The sequence below is a fragment of the Glossina fuscipes genome, unplaced genomic scaffold (assembly GCF_014805625.2).
Source record: "Glossina fuscipes isolate IAEA_lab_2018 unplaced genomic scaffold, Yale_Gfus_2 127, whole genome shotgun sequence".
NCBI classification, from domain to species: Eukaryota; Metazoa; Arthropoda; class Insecta; order Diptera; family Glossinidae; genus Glossina; species Glossina fuscipes.
In genome coordinates, this window is record NW_023998470.1 from 467,614 (window position 1) to 488,264 (window position 20,651).

Sequence of the window (20,651 nt, forward strand, 5' to 3'; positions counted from 1 at the left end):
CCAATACAGTTAATAATCTCGTAAAATCCCTTTAGATTATTTTATGGAAATTCTGTCTATAGTTAAATATGCTCAGTTCTCTTTTTACACGATAGATATGTTTACAAAAAATTCTGGCTAAATAGAAAAATAGTAAATCAATTCCAGATCTAAGAAAGCAACTGAAAAGTACAATAAGCATTGTATGTGTAAGCATAATTGAAAAATTTTTGTTAGATTTCGCTTAAAAATTCTTTATTCGTGCTTACACCTTTTAATTCATCAACATTAGGTTTACGGACGTCCCTTGTATACATATCTCTGCAAACCACGTCAATGTGACGCATGAACCAATACATATAACAACACTTAGAAAGCAATGTAATTATACACTATAAGTAAAAAATTAAAATATGAGATATATACTAATGGAAAGTTTTTATTATTCAATAATTTTATTATCCATTATTCCAATATTCCATCTTTTTTTAATATTCTAGCATCTTTTACATAAACACTCAATTTTCTTTATGCACTTTCCGCAAACAACCTTTTCACATATATTACAGGTGTTCTTGCCCCCGTCTTTTTTACAAAAGCCAATTTTGCAAATCATGCATTCTTCCCAAGTACTAGGTAGCACTAGGTGATGGGTGATAATAATCTACGTTTTTGTATTTCTTCTTCAACTGAAATAGAAAATCCTTTCTAGATAATTTTGATTGAGTACACTCTGTGTTTATTACCGCTAAATCTAAAATGTTGAAGACCACCTGGACAAACAAACGAAAAGATGCTGCTTTGGTGGTACATTTACGAACTATATGGTCTACCACGTCGCCTCCAAACTTTGTCTCATTGTCATATGCTATTACTTCTGGGGTATCTTTCCCATTGTCTTTTATTGTTACAAAGGTATGCTTAGTGCTTAGCACCATCTTAGCACCTCAAGACTTGACTTAGCTTTACATATAGTGAATATGCATTTCTCTGATTTATAATGTTCTGGAGAATACAACTTCATTTTATTTTTGCTGATTTTTTCTGGCTTCGGAAATTCTCTCTTGTTGGCTCGAATAGTTCCAACTAAAATGGTTCCTTTTTCAGCTAGAGGAATATTGGTGAAAAATTATCCATGGTTATATTTCTGCCTTGATGAAGGTATATTTCGGCTAACTTTAGAACTACAAATTCTCCTAAGGGTGTTGAATTTTACGTTTAATCCTTACCTAAGGGAAGGAACCCATTTACTACTACTACTACTAACGTTATGCAAAATTTTTGTCGCTTATTTGGTATATATTGTGTGAATTTGCAGCGGGAACAGTTGCTCGTCTATTGAAATATCCTCGTATGGTTTATGACGGCATTGGCTATTGTGTATAAAATGATTCTATATTTCAAATATCATTGCCAATTTGTCCGAATCCTCCGAATTGAAGAGTTTGCACGAATTCATCTCGGGGCATTGTATTATAAAAAAGCTGGTCCTTGGACCACAAATAAAAAGCATTTAGCATGCACGACGTGCTTCTTCTTCTATGCAATTCTCAATTTCGTCCTCGTTTTGAATCACTTTTTCATCCTCTTCAGAGCCAGAATATTCCTCACAAATACTGACTATGTTTTCAGACAACGCAGATAACGGATCAAAGTATTGTCAGTACATTCCTACTTTTTATTGTTGTAATGTTTGCATGGGTAGAACTAATTTACTAAAAATTTTGTCTACATTACGATCGCGTCAAATTGACGCATATCCGTACATGTAGGTATATCACATAGGGAATTTCAATAGTTCAATACTTTTGAAGAAAATAGACTTCGATATATATATACATCGTTCAATGGATAAAATTCAGTACAAGAGATATAATAAAAATTCAAACGGTTTTCTAATTTTCCTTATAAAATTCAAAATGCGTCAAAGTGGTGTTTCTCTTGGACCTAATGCTGAAAAAAATTATATTTTGAAAACCCAAACTAAATTCCACCGCTCATATACGCATATCATCGATATCTAATTAAATTGTGGAAAATATGACCCTAAGTTACAAAGCATGTTTAACAAAAAAAAAAAAAAAATTGGTCGGAAAAATTCATTAAGAATATTCATGAACACAATTCACGGAATATTGAAAATCGGGTTAAAAAAAAACCAATTCGTGTAAAAAGAGATTTTTTTCTCTTTTCAACTCGTGTTAAATCAAATCTTGTGGAAAGAGAATTAGGTATGTACTATAAGGCATACAACTTTATCTACGATCTGTTGTTGCTTCTATTTTCACTTGCATGTGAAAAAGGAGAAAACATAAACAAAGAAAGGAATAATAAAAGATCACGTAAACAAACAAGTTAAATTATCATTCTTTTATGCTAACCTACAGTTTGCTAAACAAATTTCAAGTATTTTTAGATCTTAAGGTGTTACGCACAACACTATAACCATTAATTCTTAATATTATTAGTGTCTGCAGACGCAAACAAACAATTGGCAGAAATTATGGAAAAATCTATTTATAGATCGGCTAAGTCCTAAAGCCCTACTTAACAAACATGTAATTGAATATCACTTATGAAACGAAGTGTATGCATTAATTTAACGCAGACGCACGCAATAAAATCCGTTCACTGCAGTTGTTAAGTGAAACTGAAACCGAAATAGCTAGCAGACGTAAAGGCAGAAATCTCCTGCTGTTCCACCGACTTCCAGATAAATAAATGTAAAGTTACAGCAAGAACAAGGGGCTTGAGGAAAAGAATAAACAAACATGCGCACACGTTAAAGTGTTAAACTACTCAGCACGTTTGTGGTCTTGCAATCAGTTGCAATATTTGTAAGCATTCGTTTTTTAACGACCAAAGGCATTTCTAGTGTTTGAGAAGTGTTGTAAACACATTTGTCTACTGCAGCCAACGACAGAAAAGGCAACAATATCACACAGTATCACATGGGTAGGCGATAAGTAAATAAGCGTTACTTTGCTTGGTATTGAAACACATAGGCGATCTGTTTTTTCATCTCGTTTGTAAAAACTTGAAATAGGCTTTAGATCGATCTAAACATTTATCTCTTCATTTTTATGTGCTTTGGGGGTTTCTGACTGTCCATCGGTGTGCTGCTTCGGTTATCAGCTTGTTCCCAGGTCTGCTGCTCAATTTGATCATTCCTTCGTTCGCCCATATATCTAGCAGAATAATCATATGTTTATCCCACTAATTGTTTTTTGACCGCTTGTCTTTGCCCGCCCATATATTTGTATGTCCTTCCGCTCATACGCCAATATGTCCGTTCATCGGTCTGCTTCTCCATTTGTGTGGCTTTAATCGTTCGTTCGTCCATATGTGTATCCTACCATCCACGCGTTTATCCCATCTCTCATAATGTGCCTTTTTTCGTTTGAATATTTTCATTAGTTCACCGGTCTAACTCTGCTTATCCGTCTGTCCCCACGTCTGTTTCTCAATACGCCCATTATTTTATCCACCCATATGTTCAGCCGATGATTCACATTGGTATCGACTAGCTTACCCCTTCCTTCGTCTATCCACTCGTTCTTCAGTCCGTTTGTTTCCCTTCGCCTATCAATTTATCTATATACTTGTTTTTTTATTTTTATTGTCGAGGCTTTGTTCATCTTTTTCTTATTCTGTCGGTTCAGTCATCGTCCTGTTCGTCGTACAGTTTAACCGTCTGTTCATGAGGTCGCGTTCAATCGTGTTCGTGTTGATTGTTCAATCGTCCATCCATCAATTCATCTATATTTTCCTTGACAACCTTGGCAGTTGGTCTTTTTAGAATATCTTAAGCATAGAAATTGGAATAAAATTTCAAACAAATCATTTTACTCTGCCTAAACTTACTGCAAAGAACTTAATCAAGTAAGAAAATTATATTCGGCCCCGACGGAATCTTTTATATCCATCGCAGTTACCCCAAGACATCCTAAAAAAACGCTCATTATACGTTTTCTATGGGTACAAAACTCTCAGCCGAAACGCCCATTGAGTAGGTTTTATTTAGGCACAAAATAAAAAAAAAAAATTAATATATGACACACTATAAAATTGAGCGAGAGTGGCCTTTTTTCATTTTTATACAGGGAGTACAACATCGCCTAAAGAATATATGTTCACATTGTTGTAAATTTTCCTTCTGTAGTATATGAGTAATGAGCAAAAAACCAATTCTTTATTCCTTTTTGAAAAATAGAAGTCTTCACTTTACGTATTTTTCACTACGATCGATTTGGTCCACTGCCAATACTAATCTACGTGCAAACACTATCACTGTTTCTGCCAAATTTGTAGCCTTTGACGAAATTTTTGTGGCCAGGAGAGTGTTTAAAACACACAAGGCACAGACTGACTGATGTCAGACGGACATACTTAAATCGATTCAGAGTATGATGCTGATCAACAATACATATACCTCGTGGCGTCTCTGCTCAGCTTCCTTCTGGGCGTTGCAAACATTTTGACAAAATTAATATATCCCTCATCTTTCTGTGATTGGTATAAAAATTGTTGATTTATGTACGGAATGTACATTAGCCTCAGCGGGTTTGGTGAAGTGCCTATAGGTAAGAAAAAAGCTCACTCACACCTAAGAATCGTTCGTATTCAATACATGCTTTAACGCATATGTAGTTCCTTCACTTGTTTATTACTTATGCCAACATTTTTTAGTCTCCATCGAGTTTATTGTTGTTGCTGTTTGTTGTGCAAGCTTTACTACTAACAAATTGATCCGCTTGTACTGGTCTTGAACTTTGTTGTCTGGGTTCTTGTTACCTTTCGTGCCTAATCGTTTTCAATCAGTAACATGAGCATATAGAATTTCTTCTTCTTTTTTTGATTGTCTAGGTTGATTAAGTTTTTTAGTTAAAGATTCCTGCCAAAGATGCTGATGAACTTTAGAACAAATGAAGATATATTTCTCATATGTTGATTACCTTAGAGTTTAATTGGTTATGAACTGTTTTTTTTTTTTTTTTTCTTTTTTATTGAAGTATTGGCTTCATTAACAATCCTTTTTAGTAGATATATGAAAAAATAAGTAAATTCTTTTCTTTTTTTCCATTTTTTCTATTGTTACAAATTGTTATCTATCTGAACTCACTTGTGATTATTTTCTATTCGAATGTAAAGAAATTTCAATTAGGAAAATTACAATTGTAGAGAAAAAGAGAAATTTCGACGAAAAATGAAAAGAAAAATCATAAAATACTTATGAAAATAAAAACTATATGCAACTTTTTCTTTAATATGAATGAAACAACAAAAAAGGAAAACAACGACAATAGCGATAATACATAAAAAGAAATTTGAAATAAAAGTCAAAAGGACATAAAGCATACCAGAGAAACTTTTTATATAAAAAGCAGACTTTTAATGCTTGTGACGAATGATTACAATACCACAGATAAATTCTTGAAAAATACGTTCAACGTGTAATCGATTTTCCCGGATTTTTTAAGTTTCCCTAACTACGTAGCGAGATAATCCACGTGTTGCTCCAATATCACCACAGCTTGCGAATTTAAATGCATTGAAAGACACGAAATTTTCGCCTCTATTTCGATTGGTACGATGTTAGTGTGTACATAGTTTTTTTTTGATCAGTAGATAACTAACTTGATTGTTTTTTTCTTTCCAAAAACTATTTAAAAATTAATCCTCCGTATTTATTCAATTGTTTTTTTGGAAGGAAGAGAAGGATAGAAAGAAATAAGACGACGGTGACCGTAGCCTAGTCGAAATGCGCGTAATCAGTAAGTGCTGTTGCTTTACCGAAGTCATCGTTTTCGCTACTAATAGAAGACGTTTCCATATGGGAAATAAAATCCCCGTGTCTAGTATAAACATATGTAAAGCTTTGCGTTTAGTTGACGTTTAAGGAGTAATAAAGTTAAAGCGTCAAATAATGGGTCGGTTTGATATGTTATTGGACCAAATTTCATCAAAATATGTTTAAAATTACGACCTGAAGTTTCAAAAGGTCCATCTGAAGCTCTTCCGCGTATTGCATATGACTGTACAAACCACGGTGTAGGGTACACAAGCGGTGTAGGGTACAGTTAACACTAGGGAGTTTAAATATATAGATCTACTTTTTAGACGCTAACATATCTACATAATTTCATTATGAAAAGCAAGGCTTTATATGCAGAGAAAGTCTAGTTTCTAGATTTTTATGACGGAAAGTGAAAAACAATGAACTTTATGGCAAGAAAACTAAGTCTGCTAAATTTGGATTTCTCCATGTGATATTTTGCATCCTCCGACATGCGAGCTTTCATGGAAAGTATGCCTTTGCATGAGAAGAATGAGTGAATAACTGTATTAGGTGAGACGACGTAAGGTATCAAATGATCTTGCCCGAGTATAATCTCCTTACGTGTCTTTATTAATTTTATAAAAATATTATTAATTAATTTATAAACACATAATACTGGATTTTAGAAAGAAAAGGGTGTGTGTAAACTCGAGCTCTTATTTTATATTTTTGACGCCGTAAAATGCAGGCAAAATTATTTACGTAGTGGTAATAAGATCACAGCAAGTTTGAATTTGCATTAATTTCTCGTTGCTTATTATTTATTATCTTATTCTTATATATCAAGAAGAGCGAATTGTCAAAATTAAACACTTATTGCTTTCAATGCTGCGTTCAAGTAAACAGATTTAATGAAACACTGACGTCACCATCACTGTAAACGCCACATAACTCTCTTTTTTCAACTCAGTTCGCGCTTCCTTTCCGATAAGATCGGTTGTTAATTATTTTGCTACTGTTGAAATTATTGTAAAAATTCGGTTCGCTATCCTTTATTTAAAAGTTTTCCCATAAAATCGTTAAGTAAATGATTAATTGTCGGATTGTTATTAAAAATATAAAAATAATTTCACAGTTTTTGTGAAAAAATATAAAACATAAAAAGATAGAGTCGCCAATCGCAAAATATCGTGTATGTGCAAGCACTTGTGTTTTCTTTTCTTTTTTTTTGCTTGTTAAAAAAAGAGTAATAAGTGTTTTGAATAAGCATTTGTGAGCTCGTTAACAGTTGATTAAAGTGCAGTAGCAGGGAGGTTTAAATTTAGAAGAGAGCAAACAATAGAGAATAACTCTTGTAATGTGCAATGAGCAGAATACAATTATGTAAACAAATGTTAATGAATTGGAAGGAAACTTTCGCAGCCACCAACACCTACAGGAATTTACAACGGTGAGTTAAGACTAAAGATAGCTAAGAGTAACAGAGAGACATAATTTTATTATGACAAACTTTATTAGAATTTGTAAGTATCCAAAATTCTCCACGATGCGTGGATGGATTGCTCTCCCCCTGATTTTTATACTCTTACCAAATTGTGGTATAAGGATATATTAAGCTTCTTCGGATGTATGCAAAAGTCAGAAGAGGGGAAATCACCTTTTATTATCCCATCGTCTGTCCGTCTTATTTTCTAATGTTCAACCTACAACTTGCGGTTTTCAAGATATTGTGTTGAAACTTGGCACATCGATATTTTTTGGCCCAAAAGGGAATATTGTGTAAGATGGTTCCAATCAGAATACTTTTCGACCACTTGCAATATGAGTCCTTATTTCGAAAAGTCGTTATGTTAACAATTTCATTAAGAGAATTGATTTAGGGATATAATATTGGAATGTATTCCACTATAGAGTTTTTCCTTTTCTTTTTATTCCTTTCCTTTTGTAGCTTTATACACGGTTTGCTTTATGTGTTGACTATTAACGTTTATTTATAATCACTCGACTCAATTAATTAACAATATCCAGTTAATAAATGTCATAGCTAGGTAACGTTCTAATTTAATCATGTATTGGAAGCGTATTTATCACATCAGTTAGCACATAGGTCGGCAACCTTTTTTGGCCACGGATTGGAACCAATCAAAATGTGAGTATTAAAAAGACGTTTGAGTGAGAGATATTTTCGTATTGCAAAAGTCTTCTAATAAATAATACAATATATTTCATTAAGAACATTTTTACAAACGTATTTGAATGAACTTTATTTATAAACGTTCTCTTCGATATCAATGGCTCTCCTGATGTTGAACTTGTGACGTTAATTTAGTTGGTGTGGTTTATAGTTAGTCGTGTTCACTTTTAATCACGAAAACCCTACTTTCGAACATATTTAGATTCATCGACAGTTTCATGTTACCTTTGTAACAAGGGAGAGAAATGAAATTTTTTAGTTTTTATATCACTTCCAAATAATGTCAATTTTGAAGTGAAACTCTTCCATTCTTCATACATTTTCAAAATTGAGCGATTACTTCCTTGGAGTGGTACGTTATAATGCTTCATTATGTCTGTTAAAAACCAAAGTTTTAAAAACGATTGTTTATCAATGATTTCAAGATCATTTTCAGCGCTTTCGTGACGAAATATTCGTATATCATCAAAGCACTCCCCAGATCTATTAAGAACTTTGCCTCGACTTAGTCGTCGTATTTCAGAATGTAACATCGAATCTCTATATTTTGATTCAATTTCCTCTAAAGAAGCTTTAAAGCGCCTGTGCATCAATGCTGATCGCACTCTTATCATGTTTACGATCTTAACAACCTTTTTCAGTACATCCTTAAGTGTATACGATCCATGGTAATCGAGCTAAAATGTTGCTCCTAGTATCTGTTCTCAATTTTTTTTTAATCTCAAAATGTTTCTTTCACGTGTATGTTTTATAATTTGTTTTTATGTATTATATTTTGTTTCCGGAACTACAAGAAGTCGCTCGAAATTATCAAATGGGTCATTCAGTGGTCGCCGGGTCATAGGTTGGCGACCCCTCAGTTAGCAATTGCCCTCTGACCGATATAGTCATAATTTAATTGTGGATATTTTTTCACAATAGGAAAATTATTTATTTTCAAACAAATAGAAAAAAAAGAAGTGTCATCAATTCCTTTTAATGGCTTAGATTGTTTGATTCATTGCGTGTATGTGTGTGTCTTGTTTTTATTAAAAAATAACAAAAATAGTAAAAAAAAAATTTTTTACGCCATTTTAACCAAAGTTATTGTTTTAATTTTAATAAAAGTTATACAAACAATCTGGAAAAAAGTGACCAACACACGCACACAGTTCAGTTCACATGATTGCAGTTATAAACTGTTACGACCATTAAATGTATAACACTTTATAATTTCACAGACCAATGAGTTGGTATTTGTGGCACCTTGGTTAAAAATTGAAAAAAAAAAACTCTTAAACAAGAAAAAAATAAATAAAAAATAATAAACAATAATTTAATATGATCATACATTTATGTACGTGAGAGAGAATCAAAATAAAATATTACAACTTAATTTTTTAATTTTGGCTTCAAAATTGCAGTTGGCTATGAGGAAATAAATTTTTATATCGTTTTCCTAGTAATTTTTATGATTCATTACCAATTATTTGAAATCAACCCGCAAGTCTATTAATGATTTAATAAAATTTATTGAACTTGGTTCGTTTTTATACCTGCCAGCACAGTATGAGAATACACTGACCATGCGATTTCGTTTGCAACAACGATTAACATTCTCTAGAGATGTCACAAGATTTCAAATCGTTATGTTTTTATGTACGCATGTTTTTTCGTGCGAACTTTCGCAAGTTCTCATAAATTTTAGATCGGTCCTTTCCACCGTTTGAAACTTAATTGGCTGCTGTGGAAGCTTTCAACAGCTAGCTTGAGTTCACATGCATTTTATAAATATTCATGCTTGTCCATCCGTCCGTTCCTTCGTCCGCGGCTCGTTATTGGAACTTTTTTAATAAAATCAGGAAAGTGGTTTAGCTAGGCATGTCTGGCTATCCTGACAAAGTCTCAAAAATTTGAATAAATTCGGAGTCACTTTTGTTCACTCATTCCTCCCTCTACACTTTTATATGTTCGTTTATCCTTTGATCGCGTATTATTGAAAATTTGCCGCGATTAAAAGTGGGTAAAATCATGAAAGCAACTTTTGTTACGATATAAGTAAAGTCAAATTTACAAATCTGAGACTAATCTAAAAAGATTTGCTGTAAAAATTATGCTGAAAGTGTGACTAGTATATCCAAAATTTCGTAAATAGAAATTTTCGAGAATATTATGGATTTGCTTAAGATGAAGTGCATTCAAGAGTATTCAAGATTCGCATAAATGCGAATACTTGGCCTCACAACTCGCGAACATAAGATATTTTTGCTTATAAAGGCAGAAAACATGTTTCCGTTTCCGTTTCATTTTTTTTTGTTGTTGTTTTTTTTTTTGTATAAAAAATGTTAACATTTAATTGGAATGCAATACGCAATCATATAACACCAAAAAAAAAAAGAGTGTAGATATGTATGAAAATTCTCGTAAACGTTAATTAAATTGAAAATATATGAACAGAAAAAGGTTGCTTACTAAATGAAGAAAAACCAAAAATGCTTTTTATGTAAAGATGAAAATTTTATTGTATTCAAAGGATAGGTTATGTTAGGATTACGTTCATAGTAATTATAGAGAAAATTTTTATTCGTATTTGTTATCCTTTTTCGTTGTTTTGGCAATTGTGGTTATGGCATAAAATATCCTGATTTATCTTTCAAACGATTACAGCGATCGTCTGCAGTTGAGTTTTTTTTCCTAAAAAAATTATCAGTCAGTCGACCAATATCTTCATGTCGTTTGCTATTTTGGATCACTCGCGATATATTAACACGTTGGACTAGCTTTCATTGCTTTCCAAGAAGTAGTGCAAAGCGCCATGAATCGAGTCATTTCTGCACCTCAAATACTTAAGCATCCTGCATTTCTTTTTTCTAGAAGCAAATATAAAATTTTATGAAGAAAACGGCAAAGACTTTCACTTTCTTACTTCCTATGAATTCTCGATTTTACTTGGATTCGCTTTATTTTTTTCATTTTTATTCATTCTTGATTTGCAATTATATTATAAATATATATTGGCTTGTATCGTGGCAGATAAGAGAGTTATATATATCAAATGCACAGCAAATCGTTTAAAGTCTTTATCTCTAAAGGGGAAAGTAGTATATAGTTAAAAAACAAATACACTTCGTTACTGAAGTATAGGTAAATAGAACGATGGACAGAGCGATAGGAAACACCAAACCCATCTTGGTAGTATATCAGTATATGGCATAAGCCTCTTTTACATTTCACAATTGACTCATTTCAAGTCTCAGATTTTGATTTTCCGATTGGTGAAATATTATTAAGTTTTGGAAATTTATATATAGAAAAATTGGTACTTTACATATACATATTATACTCTTCTTATCAAATTCATTCAAAGGGGCTGAAGTTAAGAAATGTTTTTAAATATTTTTTTTTAACACATTTTGCGGGACTCTTGGGGTCCCGGTATAAAAGTATTATTTATAGATACAACTAAAATCACTTGATGTCTAAGAATCAGAATATAAACGAACTATTTCTAGATACAATGAAAATCTGTTGATCTGCTGACATCCATTCAGTTTCTTATATATGATCATTGTACCCCTCGTAGCTATACACTTTGGGCTATAGTTTCATAGTTACAATAATGATAATATATACGAGTGTAAAAAAATTCATTCTCTGCTATAATCAGGTATCTGCAGTGCAACAACAATTCGTTGCCTATGCTTGCTCTTTATTTTTTAAAGTTTAAAGCCCTTTAGGAATAAACTCTTTGAGGATTTGGCAAAAATTGGTTAAAGAAACCAAATATTCAACTTTTACGGAGGGAGTTGGTTAGTAGCGTTCCCTTTGCGGAATTTTGATAATTAATCCTTTCGATTATAATTTTCATCAACTTCTTTTCCCTTCTAATATCAAATAGTAATTTGTGAACATACATATAAGCGATGAATTTCCAAAGACGGGATATTCTTTTTCTTGCGCAAGTTTTTTGTTTTTGCTTTTTTTTTTCTATTTTTAATTTTTGCTTTGACTCTGATTAACTAAAGTGAAGATTTTCTCTGGTGTGTGAATCATTATTCTTTATGAATAATGCATTTGTCGTAGCATGTCGTCGTCACCGTTAGTTGTAGCCGGTGGATGCTTTGGCAGCTAGCCATACTCATCTGCAATACTAACGCAAAGCAGAAAAAAAAATACATATACATATAGAGAGACGGACCATAATGAATATGAAATACCCTGCGTTTAGCATTAAACTACTGCTTACGGCGATAGCCCTCACCCTATGATAGCGGTATTTAGAATCGAGAGTCAATTAATTTCAATTTCAAATTGTGGCCGTTCTTGTCTATTCTGAAATCAAATTTGATATATTATGAAGGTTTCTTCTTAACTTATCGACAAATTTTTAGACAAACTTTTAAATGCGATATGAACCTTTATTCAGCAGTCCTATAGCTCTTTCCCTCTTCCCTCTCCTCCCATTTGATTCGTTCACCCATATAAGCGTGACTGTCTTTTTATAAATCCAATAAGAAAGCGAATCAAAAACAAATAAGAAAAAAAATAAATAAAAATTGTTCTCTAATTTGTTACCATCTAGCAGTGCTGTGAACTGAAATGTCTGTCATTTCGAATGCTTTGCAAACGATATTCATAATGTCCGTTATATGTCATCAACTATGTTTGCTTCCGCTACTATGTAGAAGGAAGAATAAAAAAAAAAAAAGAAGAGAAAACCAACTATTGATAATAGATAAGGTGACAATGGAACGTTAAATGAAAATGAGCAAATCTAACGGGAAAATATTGTTGCATGCTGTTGCTGTTATTGCAACCGTGACTATATAGAAAATTAAAATGCTGAGCGCGTTTGCTATGCAAATGAATTCAGTTTTGATGATAAATTTCGTGGACAAAGTCTCTTTAAATTCAAATGTAAAGTCAGTCGGAGAATTTCAGTTATTTCACTATGTGTGACATCAAAGAGTCGCTTTATCATTTCATTTCATTTCAAAATAATTTCAAATGCAACTGCATTTATGCACTCATCGCCAGATGATGAGGATATAATAACTTTGCTGCTGATAGACAGAGAGTTTAGCGCAGCAAAACGTATTGTACAGTCTAGATGTGGTCGAATTCGGTATATGATTGCTCGATTTTTTTGCTGAATGGCTTTGCAGATTACCGTGATAAAGTTGTCAAAGTAAATCTTGTTTTGAAAGTTATTCTACTTAACCCTTTGTATACCTAATTGTTATACCCTACATCACTTGTCGTATAGGTTGTATTTAGTTTGACAAATGTAACACACAGAATGGCTTAAGATAGACACACCTTTTATTATTCCATTCAAAAAATAATTCCGAATCGATCAAAGCTCGCCTGCCGCTCTATCCGTCTCTATGTCTGTCTGTCTGTCTGCTGTCCACATATTTTCGTGCGGCAATTTTTGAGATAATTTAATGAAATTCAGTGCACTGATGTGCTTCGATCCAAGAACGAACGCTATTGAAAATGGTTCGATTCGGTACACATTTTCGATCACTCCTCATTTAACGTCTTGCTTCGAAAAGTCCAGAAGAACAGAAAGTACAGAAGACATTGTAATATTCGAAATTATTCGAGAAAAGTCTGGTTTAGCTGTGGCAAGTTTTTGAACCCCTCTCATATAATCCTTCCTAAACAAACTGAATCGGTATATGGTAAAAAGGTATAGTTTTGAATTTTTTATGGTGAAAATTGCTCCGTAATATTAAAGGGATATAGAAGTTAACCTTACCGAATTTGAACCAGGTAGGCCTATTTATGAGATACTGCCCCATATAAGGATTCTCAGGAAATGTAAACACCTGCCGAAACCTATGCCAAAAAGGCCTATTTGTCAATATTTTATGACGAAAATTCCTTCATGATAATATAATAATTTCACTTGAAAATTAAGTGGAACCAATTTGAAACTTGAAGATTGAAAAAGCTCCGTGGTAGGAATTATACCCCGCACCACTTGTGCTGGTTAAGGATACAGACAATACTCAGAAGGACATGAGATATATCGATCTTTTATTGGACTGATCGATGTAGAATCATTTTCTGCAGTTTGTCTATCTGTCCACATGTCATGGGCTAAACTCATAGATGGCAATTGTGGAAACATTTTGATGAAATTTAGTACGCTCCCGTTATTTGGCCTAAAGACGAGCGCTATTGAGAATGGTTCGAATCGGATGAGTTTTTTGACCGCTACTTGCATTGTTCTTTATTTTGAAAAGCCGTTATATTAATAACTACATTATGCAAAGTGAAGGGATTTAATAGTTGGTCGTGGCCGACTACAATGGTTTCACTTGTTCTTTGCCTTAAATTTCTTAAGACATTTTGTGGAAAGAATGCATTCGAAGAAGATATAAGAAAACGAAGAACATTTGCACTCGCTCTCTTGTATTTATAATCCACCATATATAGCCTCATCTGACTACACAGTGATCGTTTGCCATGTTGTAGATGTTTTCTCAAAACAACTTTTGCCCGTATGTAGGGCGTTAAAGTGTTCGTTTTAAACAAATCTCCATTATTCTCTTATAGATAGATATATAGTTCTATGTACGCAAAGCTAATTTTATATTATTTAAGTGTGAAAAATTAATATAAATATTAAATATATAAAATCACATTTTGTTTTTGCTTTATATGAGAATAAAAGTTTTAGAAATTTTAATTTATGGAATTTTAATTAAATGTGCGATAAACTGAATTGACTATAAAATGAAAATGTGTTTTTATTTGATGTTTTTTTTTTCTTTCTATTTGCCATAAATAAAAATTTAATTAAAATACGTTTATCTGGCTAGATATTTACCGTAAAACACTAATAAACTGATTAAAGTTTAGAATTTAGAAAATTTAATTCTGTTTTTTGTCGTTTATAATATTTATTAAATAAATTTTAATTTATAACTGCAAAGGAAATAGGAAAGACCGCATTACTCATAAAATTAACTACGAACAATATGTAAAGAGTTATAATTTTCAAGGATGACCTCCTAGTGCGACAAGTTTAAACGCAACGTAGTCTGCGTGATAATTTTTTTATAACATAACGTAGAATAAAGAATATCGTTGTGATTTGAAAAGTGTTTCGATCGATATTTCAAAAAATTATTTGCATGCAGATGAAGAGTGACAAACTGATGGGTTCGAAGGTAAACGAAGCATGGTTTACGTGTCGATTGGTTTTTGACGAAGCTGACCTAACTTAAGAATAGAACTTGAGCACTTTCGAAGGTGAATTATTTGTTTCAACAAGGCAGCCTATTGCCAACCTAAAAAGGTTTCGTTTAAAGAGTTTTGCTTGAATTAGATGATCATAAAAGTCAAGAGATATAGAATCGTTTGGAGTTTTTCATGCATCTTTCCCAACAGATAGAGGGGGTGAGTTTGATGGAATTCTTGATGCTTATTCGAGCCCAGAGAGATAAATGAATGCATAAATATTTTAATTCATTTTATTGTAGAGTGTATGATCCTTTTATCGATCAATTCAATATATTGTGTTATTCGTTTATAAATTTATTTTATCGAGATTTTAATGCATATTTAAGAAGATGGCGAAGAAGATGAATTAATGGGTAGTGCGATCAAAAAGCGAACAATTTCGGTACGAGGGTCAGCTAGAAATCTATTCGCTACACCTGAGAAGTAGATTTCCAAATGTCGTTATCAGTAACTTACGGTTAAACAGCAGTGGTCGATCTTAGCAAAAATATGTAAATGAGCTTCAAAAACAGGCTAACCGGCATGGCCGCAATTAAAAAAGTTCTTAAATCTGCTTTTTGTGCAGAACGTTGGCCATAAAGTTCGGAAAATTTCAGTGGGTTATAATTTAGTTTATTGGTATATAGACGCTATCGTAAACAGTCTTACAAGACAATCTCCTAATTGAATTGTGAAAGAGGGAGAAAACCACCCCTGCCTTTCAACTAAACTTACTTCCATTACTAAAATTTAATGACTTTACCACTTACCTAGAACATCAACGTTTCCACTACATTGTCGAATATATTGTAATCGAGACTTAGGCCGGAATTTTTTTTCTTTCCACGCCTTCTACTTAAACGATAATTACTGGACTTCAGGAATACCTTATTCTCATGAAAAAGGATTTATTAGTAAATATATCTGATGAATACCTTGTTACTGCAAGTACTGCGCAATAACAATTCGCTCTAAACCGTACTTTTGTTTTTTGGGAAATTGTATCTGGTTCAAAGTGATAGTGAATCCTTTGCTTTTACATTAAAATTGGCCCAATTCGAATAATATTTGTTTTCAAATTACTTTTTTCCCCCTTTTCCAACATAATATGCACCATAAAGTCTAGTATTATTGTTGCGTTAAAAAAGCGAGTCGTTATGGTTTTGGTTTGTTTTTTAGTGCTTTGAATTTTTTAAATAAAATTTTCACGTACATGTTACACATATTGTTTTCATTTATTTATTTTGTTTTTATTCTGTATCTGCTATGTTTTTATGTTATTTCATATAATAGGAAAGACTCGACAAGCGTTAAATTTGCATTGTTTTTGAAACGGGCCACGCGAAACTCATATGTTATAAATACAGATATGCGTATAACACGCTCAGGTAGCATATTTGTTGTTTAGTCGTAATTTTTTTTTTTTTTTGCGAAAATCTTTACAGATAAAACGACATACAAAAATGCTATAATTTTAATTGCAATTTGTTTTTACTGAATATCGTGCTGTGCCTCTTTAGATTAAAACTCAACGTAAATTTATATTCACTTTGGGAACGAACCTTGAATACACAACATTTGATAGTGAGTATAACAAAAGGTACATAAAGTACAAAATTGAAGTGTTAATTGAGGGCGTGATAAATAGGATGGAGGTTAAGACAATTTTGCAAAGCCTCATAAAAATTAATAGGAATATTTTCATCGATCTTTGCCATAGATTATCATTTGCAAGCTACTGGTTTTTAACGTGCGGCGTGAATAAAATTCTTTCTACACTTTTGATATTTGCTTACGCTATACGCTTTCTATATTAATTGTTGCAATCGGGAAGAGGGAAGTCGCAAAGTAAAGAATGCAATGGCTGTATAAACATTTTGTCCAAATTATTAAGAAATCTTTTACTTTTCAAAACTTTGTGGTCATCAAGTCGGACAATGATGGACGGACATGGACACAACGCAAAAATTGTACCTAAAATCAAGGAACCTTTCATCCTCTAGTCGACACGAAAATGTAAAACCCTTGTTATCACCAAATTAGATAGATGGACGGGCATGGACGAAACCCTGACAATATTACCTGAACTTAAAGAGGACAATGTAAAAATCTTGTTGTTACAAAGCTAATAGCAGCTAAGTATATTTTTCTTAACAGATAGATGGACGGGCACAAACAAAGCAACTTGGAATTTAACGCTGATTAAATGTCTGCGCATAAGGCGTAGGGACATACGAAACACGCTAATGAAATGCCAAACGTAATATATCCACGTCCCTTTGGTGAAGGGTATACATTGAATGGACAAGAATGAGTACTGTTGCATTAATGCTGTCAAAATAAAAATAAACAATGAATAACGATTCAAATTTACAATCTTGAAAAAGAAAAAGAAGATGCGGAGCTGGGATAGGTAACATTATACAAAAACGATGCCGTAAATTAAGCACTGCTTTTTATTAACTATTATATATATAACTAATGCTTACGAAATAATGAATTGCAAGCAATTTTTCTACTTGCACCAGAAATTATGAATCTGCTAGCTTCTCTCTTATGCCATCCGGAAGAAAAATCATCAAACTATAGATAAATGAATTGAGTTGCGCTTTTGGATTCTCCATGTTTGAGTCGCTCTGCTGTTTGAAACGAAATTGAGTGTTCAAGTGTAAGTTCGTCTCGTTTGATCCAGAAGTAAAGAAAATGAAAAGATTTACGGACTTCTTTACTTCGCTTAAAAAATATCGGGATGATTAGGAAGCTCGCAATAGAATAATCAATGAATTTGTTCGATAGTTTTATTTTATATATTCTATCACTCTATGTCAAGTTTATGGCAATTTATGCTTAAATGGCGATTATCTTCTGAATTGTATTTCCTCTGGTCGCCTTTGCGATGTCGTTTCCTCCTAGAACGAACACCATGGGCAATGATTTGGATCTGGCCAAAAATCCTATTCTGAAAGGGTCATCATAAAAAAATTTTCCTTTTTCCTGGCAAGTCTAGGAAAATGGAACCATCTATTTCTATATAAAAGCTCATGTAAAAATTAATCCTTTCTACGAAAACAAGTTGAATGTTTTGGAATCAAAATAATCCCAAACTAATGACAACTGTGACATAAAAGTTTACTATGCTAAGTTTGGATCGTGGATCCATTTTTCGGCACTCTTAGCATATAATGGAAAATGTGGTGGAAAAGAGCTATGAGTTTTGCCATTTTATGGTAAAGATAGCCGTAAAGTTATGGTAAGCTAACGTGTACTAGCTAACGAGTTTGTCCGACTGTGCAGTTTTAAACATCTCATGTTTTCATACCCTACTCTACTTGTGGTACAAGCATGTGTTACGGTTGTTGAGGATGAATACAACGCCCAGAGGGGCTTGGCATAGACCTCCTTCTTACTGTGTCGATTGATTAAGAATTACTTTCTGCACCGATCTAAGCTTGCCCGTGCGTCTGTCTGTCGTTTTCTTCTTGTATAGCTCGCAATTTTTCAGATATTTTCATGAAATTCCTAACACCGACGTGTTTTGGCCCAAGGACAAACGCTATTGAAGATGATTCGGATCGGACAATATTTTCAATCATTCAATTGAATAGTTTCAACTTGTTGATTTTCACATTTTTATCACTTTAAATGAGAACTGCGTTCATTTTAATCAAGCAAAGGTAGATAAAGAATATTGAATGCCTAGGCGAAGAGACAAGCCGCACATTCCAGCATCCCTTATTACATAGGCTTTTCTATTTTTTTTTTTTTTTTTGCTTGCGCTTCTTAAGTTTACCGACTTTTCCAGTTATCTGAAGTGAATTAGATAGCTTTTCAAAAATGAAAAAAAATATAAAAATATTTTTGTTTTTCAATTTCCTTGAACTTACCTTCCGCTTTAATTGTATCCACAAAGAAATTTGTCATCACCAGCATTAATAAAAATGTTAAAAATTGAAAACACTTTGTCGTTGTAGTTTTCGATGACGTTTTAGTGTCTGTTAAAGGAAATGGCGTCACATTTGGCGCCATTTCAAATGCAGGATATTGCAAAACGTATTATTAGGAGTCTAGAGATTGCAAACACTGTAAATTCACAAGAAAAATAGAAAAAAAGAGAAAATTCTTATATATATCTTTTCTAAATTGCTTTTTGCAAAGAAAAAAAAAAAAAAAAAAAAAAAAGAGAAGAAGATATACCTACAAACGTAGATATACATAAATATATATGTGTTTAAAGCTTACTAAATTTCAAACCAATTTACTTAATTAACTGATAATTGCCGTTGAACAGTTCTTCTTGTAAATTGCTTACGCATTCCGGTTGACAGGATTTGGCCGTGTGCGAGTGTGTCTTCTTCAATCTCTTATCTTTTAGTTTTTTTTTTTTTTTTTTGTTTTAAATTTTAATTTCTTCTGCCACCTTTTACTCGTTATCATTTTGCATCCACCAAAAAAGCAAAAGTCCTGCATTAATTTTCTTGTCGTGTTTGTGACATTAGCAAAACAGTCCTTAATTTATTTAAGTTTTCAAATAACTTAGTTCATTAATTATTTTTTTGGAACTTTTATACATTCTTCGCAAATGGCTTGTTACCTTAACATTGTTTCTGTTGGACCATCTAAGTGTTTGTTGTTGTCCATATGTACGAAGATCGTTTCATCCACTATCCATTTATGTCTGTAGCCAGCCGACCATCTATCCGTCTATATGTTTACTTTTTCACTAGCTTCTATCGCTTCTCGGTCGATATATGCCCACATAAAGCCCTCTGTGTTTGCGTCAAATTTTTCGCGTGTCCGCCCTTCCGTTTGCCTGTACGTCTAGCTGTCGATTTGTACATTGAGCCATCTTTTAAACTATCTGTGTGCTGCAGACTAAACTTCATGTCTAATTGCGCGTCGTTGCGAAACACTCTTCCTCGCTACGTCTTCAATCTACCCTCTTTTCATATGTATGTACAACAGTCAAGTGATGTAGGTGGCCTTTATCGCATGCGTCCATCTCTCTAAGAAATTGCAGCAAGCCTCTACAGACCGCTAAATGATCACTTGACTTATTGCGGCTATTTTGAAATATCACGCAAGAATGGTTATAATTGTAAGAACACTGAGACAATATGTACGAAATTTGAAACCACTCTTTTTGATAGCTTAATCATCTATTACATAAAATCCTTCGTAATTTTTAGCAACATTTATTACAATGTTTCGTGGAGAAATGACATTGACAGATGACAATTGACAAATTCAATGAATTTCCTATACATATATATACATATATAACTGTTGAGTATCCAAGATTCGTTTTAAAACGAACTTGATTTTACACGTCATAATTTTGCTTTCAATTTCATACGAAATCCGATTACAAAAGCATCAAGATCTTTTTCTTTTGCTTCCTTCTTTTCGTTAACTAAGTCAGCTAAATCATAAGCGCAGTTTATTTCAATTGTCAAAGGAGTACTTTAAAAAGGCATCGACTTCGTT

General features: G+C 32.8%; 1 protein-coding gene across 1 annotated transcript in view; it reads right to left on the minus strand.

Annotated features, from left to right (window-relative positions):
• LOC119640737 (mucin-5AC) overlaps nt 1-19,159 on the minus strand; it is a 49,817-nt gene extending 30,658 nt beyond the window's left edge. The window contains exon 1 of the mRNA XM_038038941.1: nt 19,052-19,159. Within this exon, the coding sequence (XP_037894869.1) occupies nt 19,052-19,097 (46 nt within the window). The 5' untranslated portion in view covers nt 19,098-19,159. The remainder of the gene's footprint in view (nt 1-19,051) is intronic.
• Between the last annotated feature and the right edge of the window lie 1,492 nt (nt 19,160-20,651).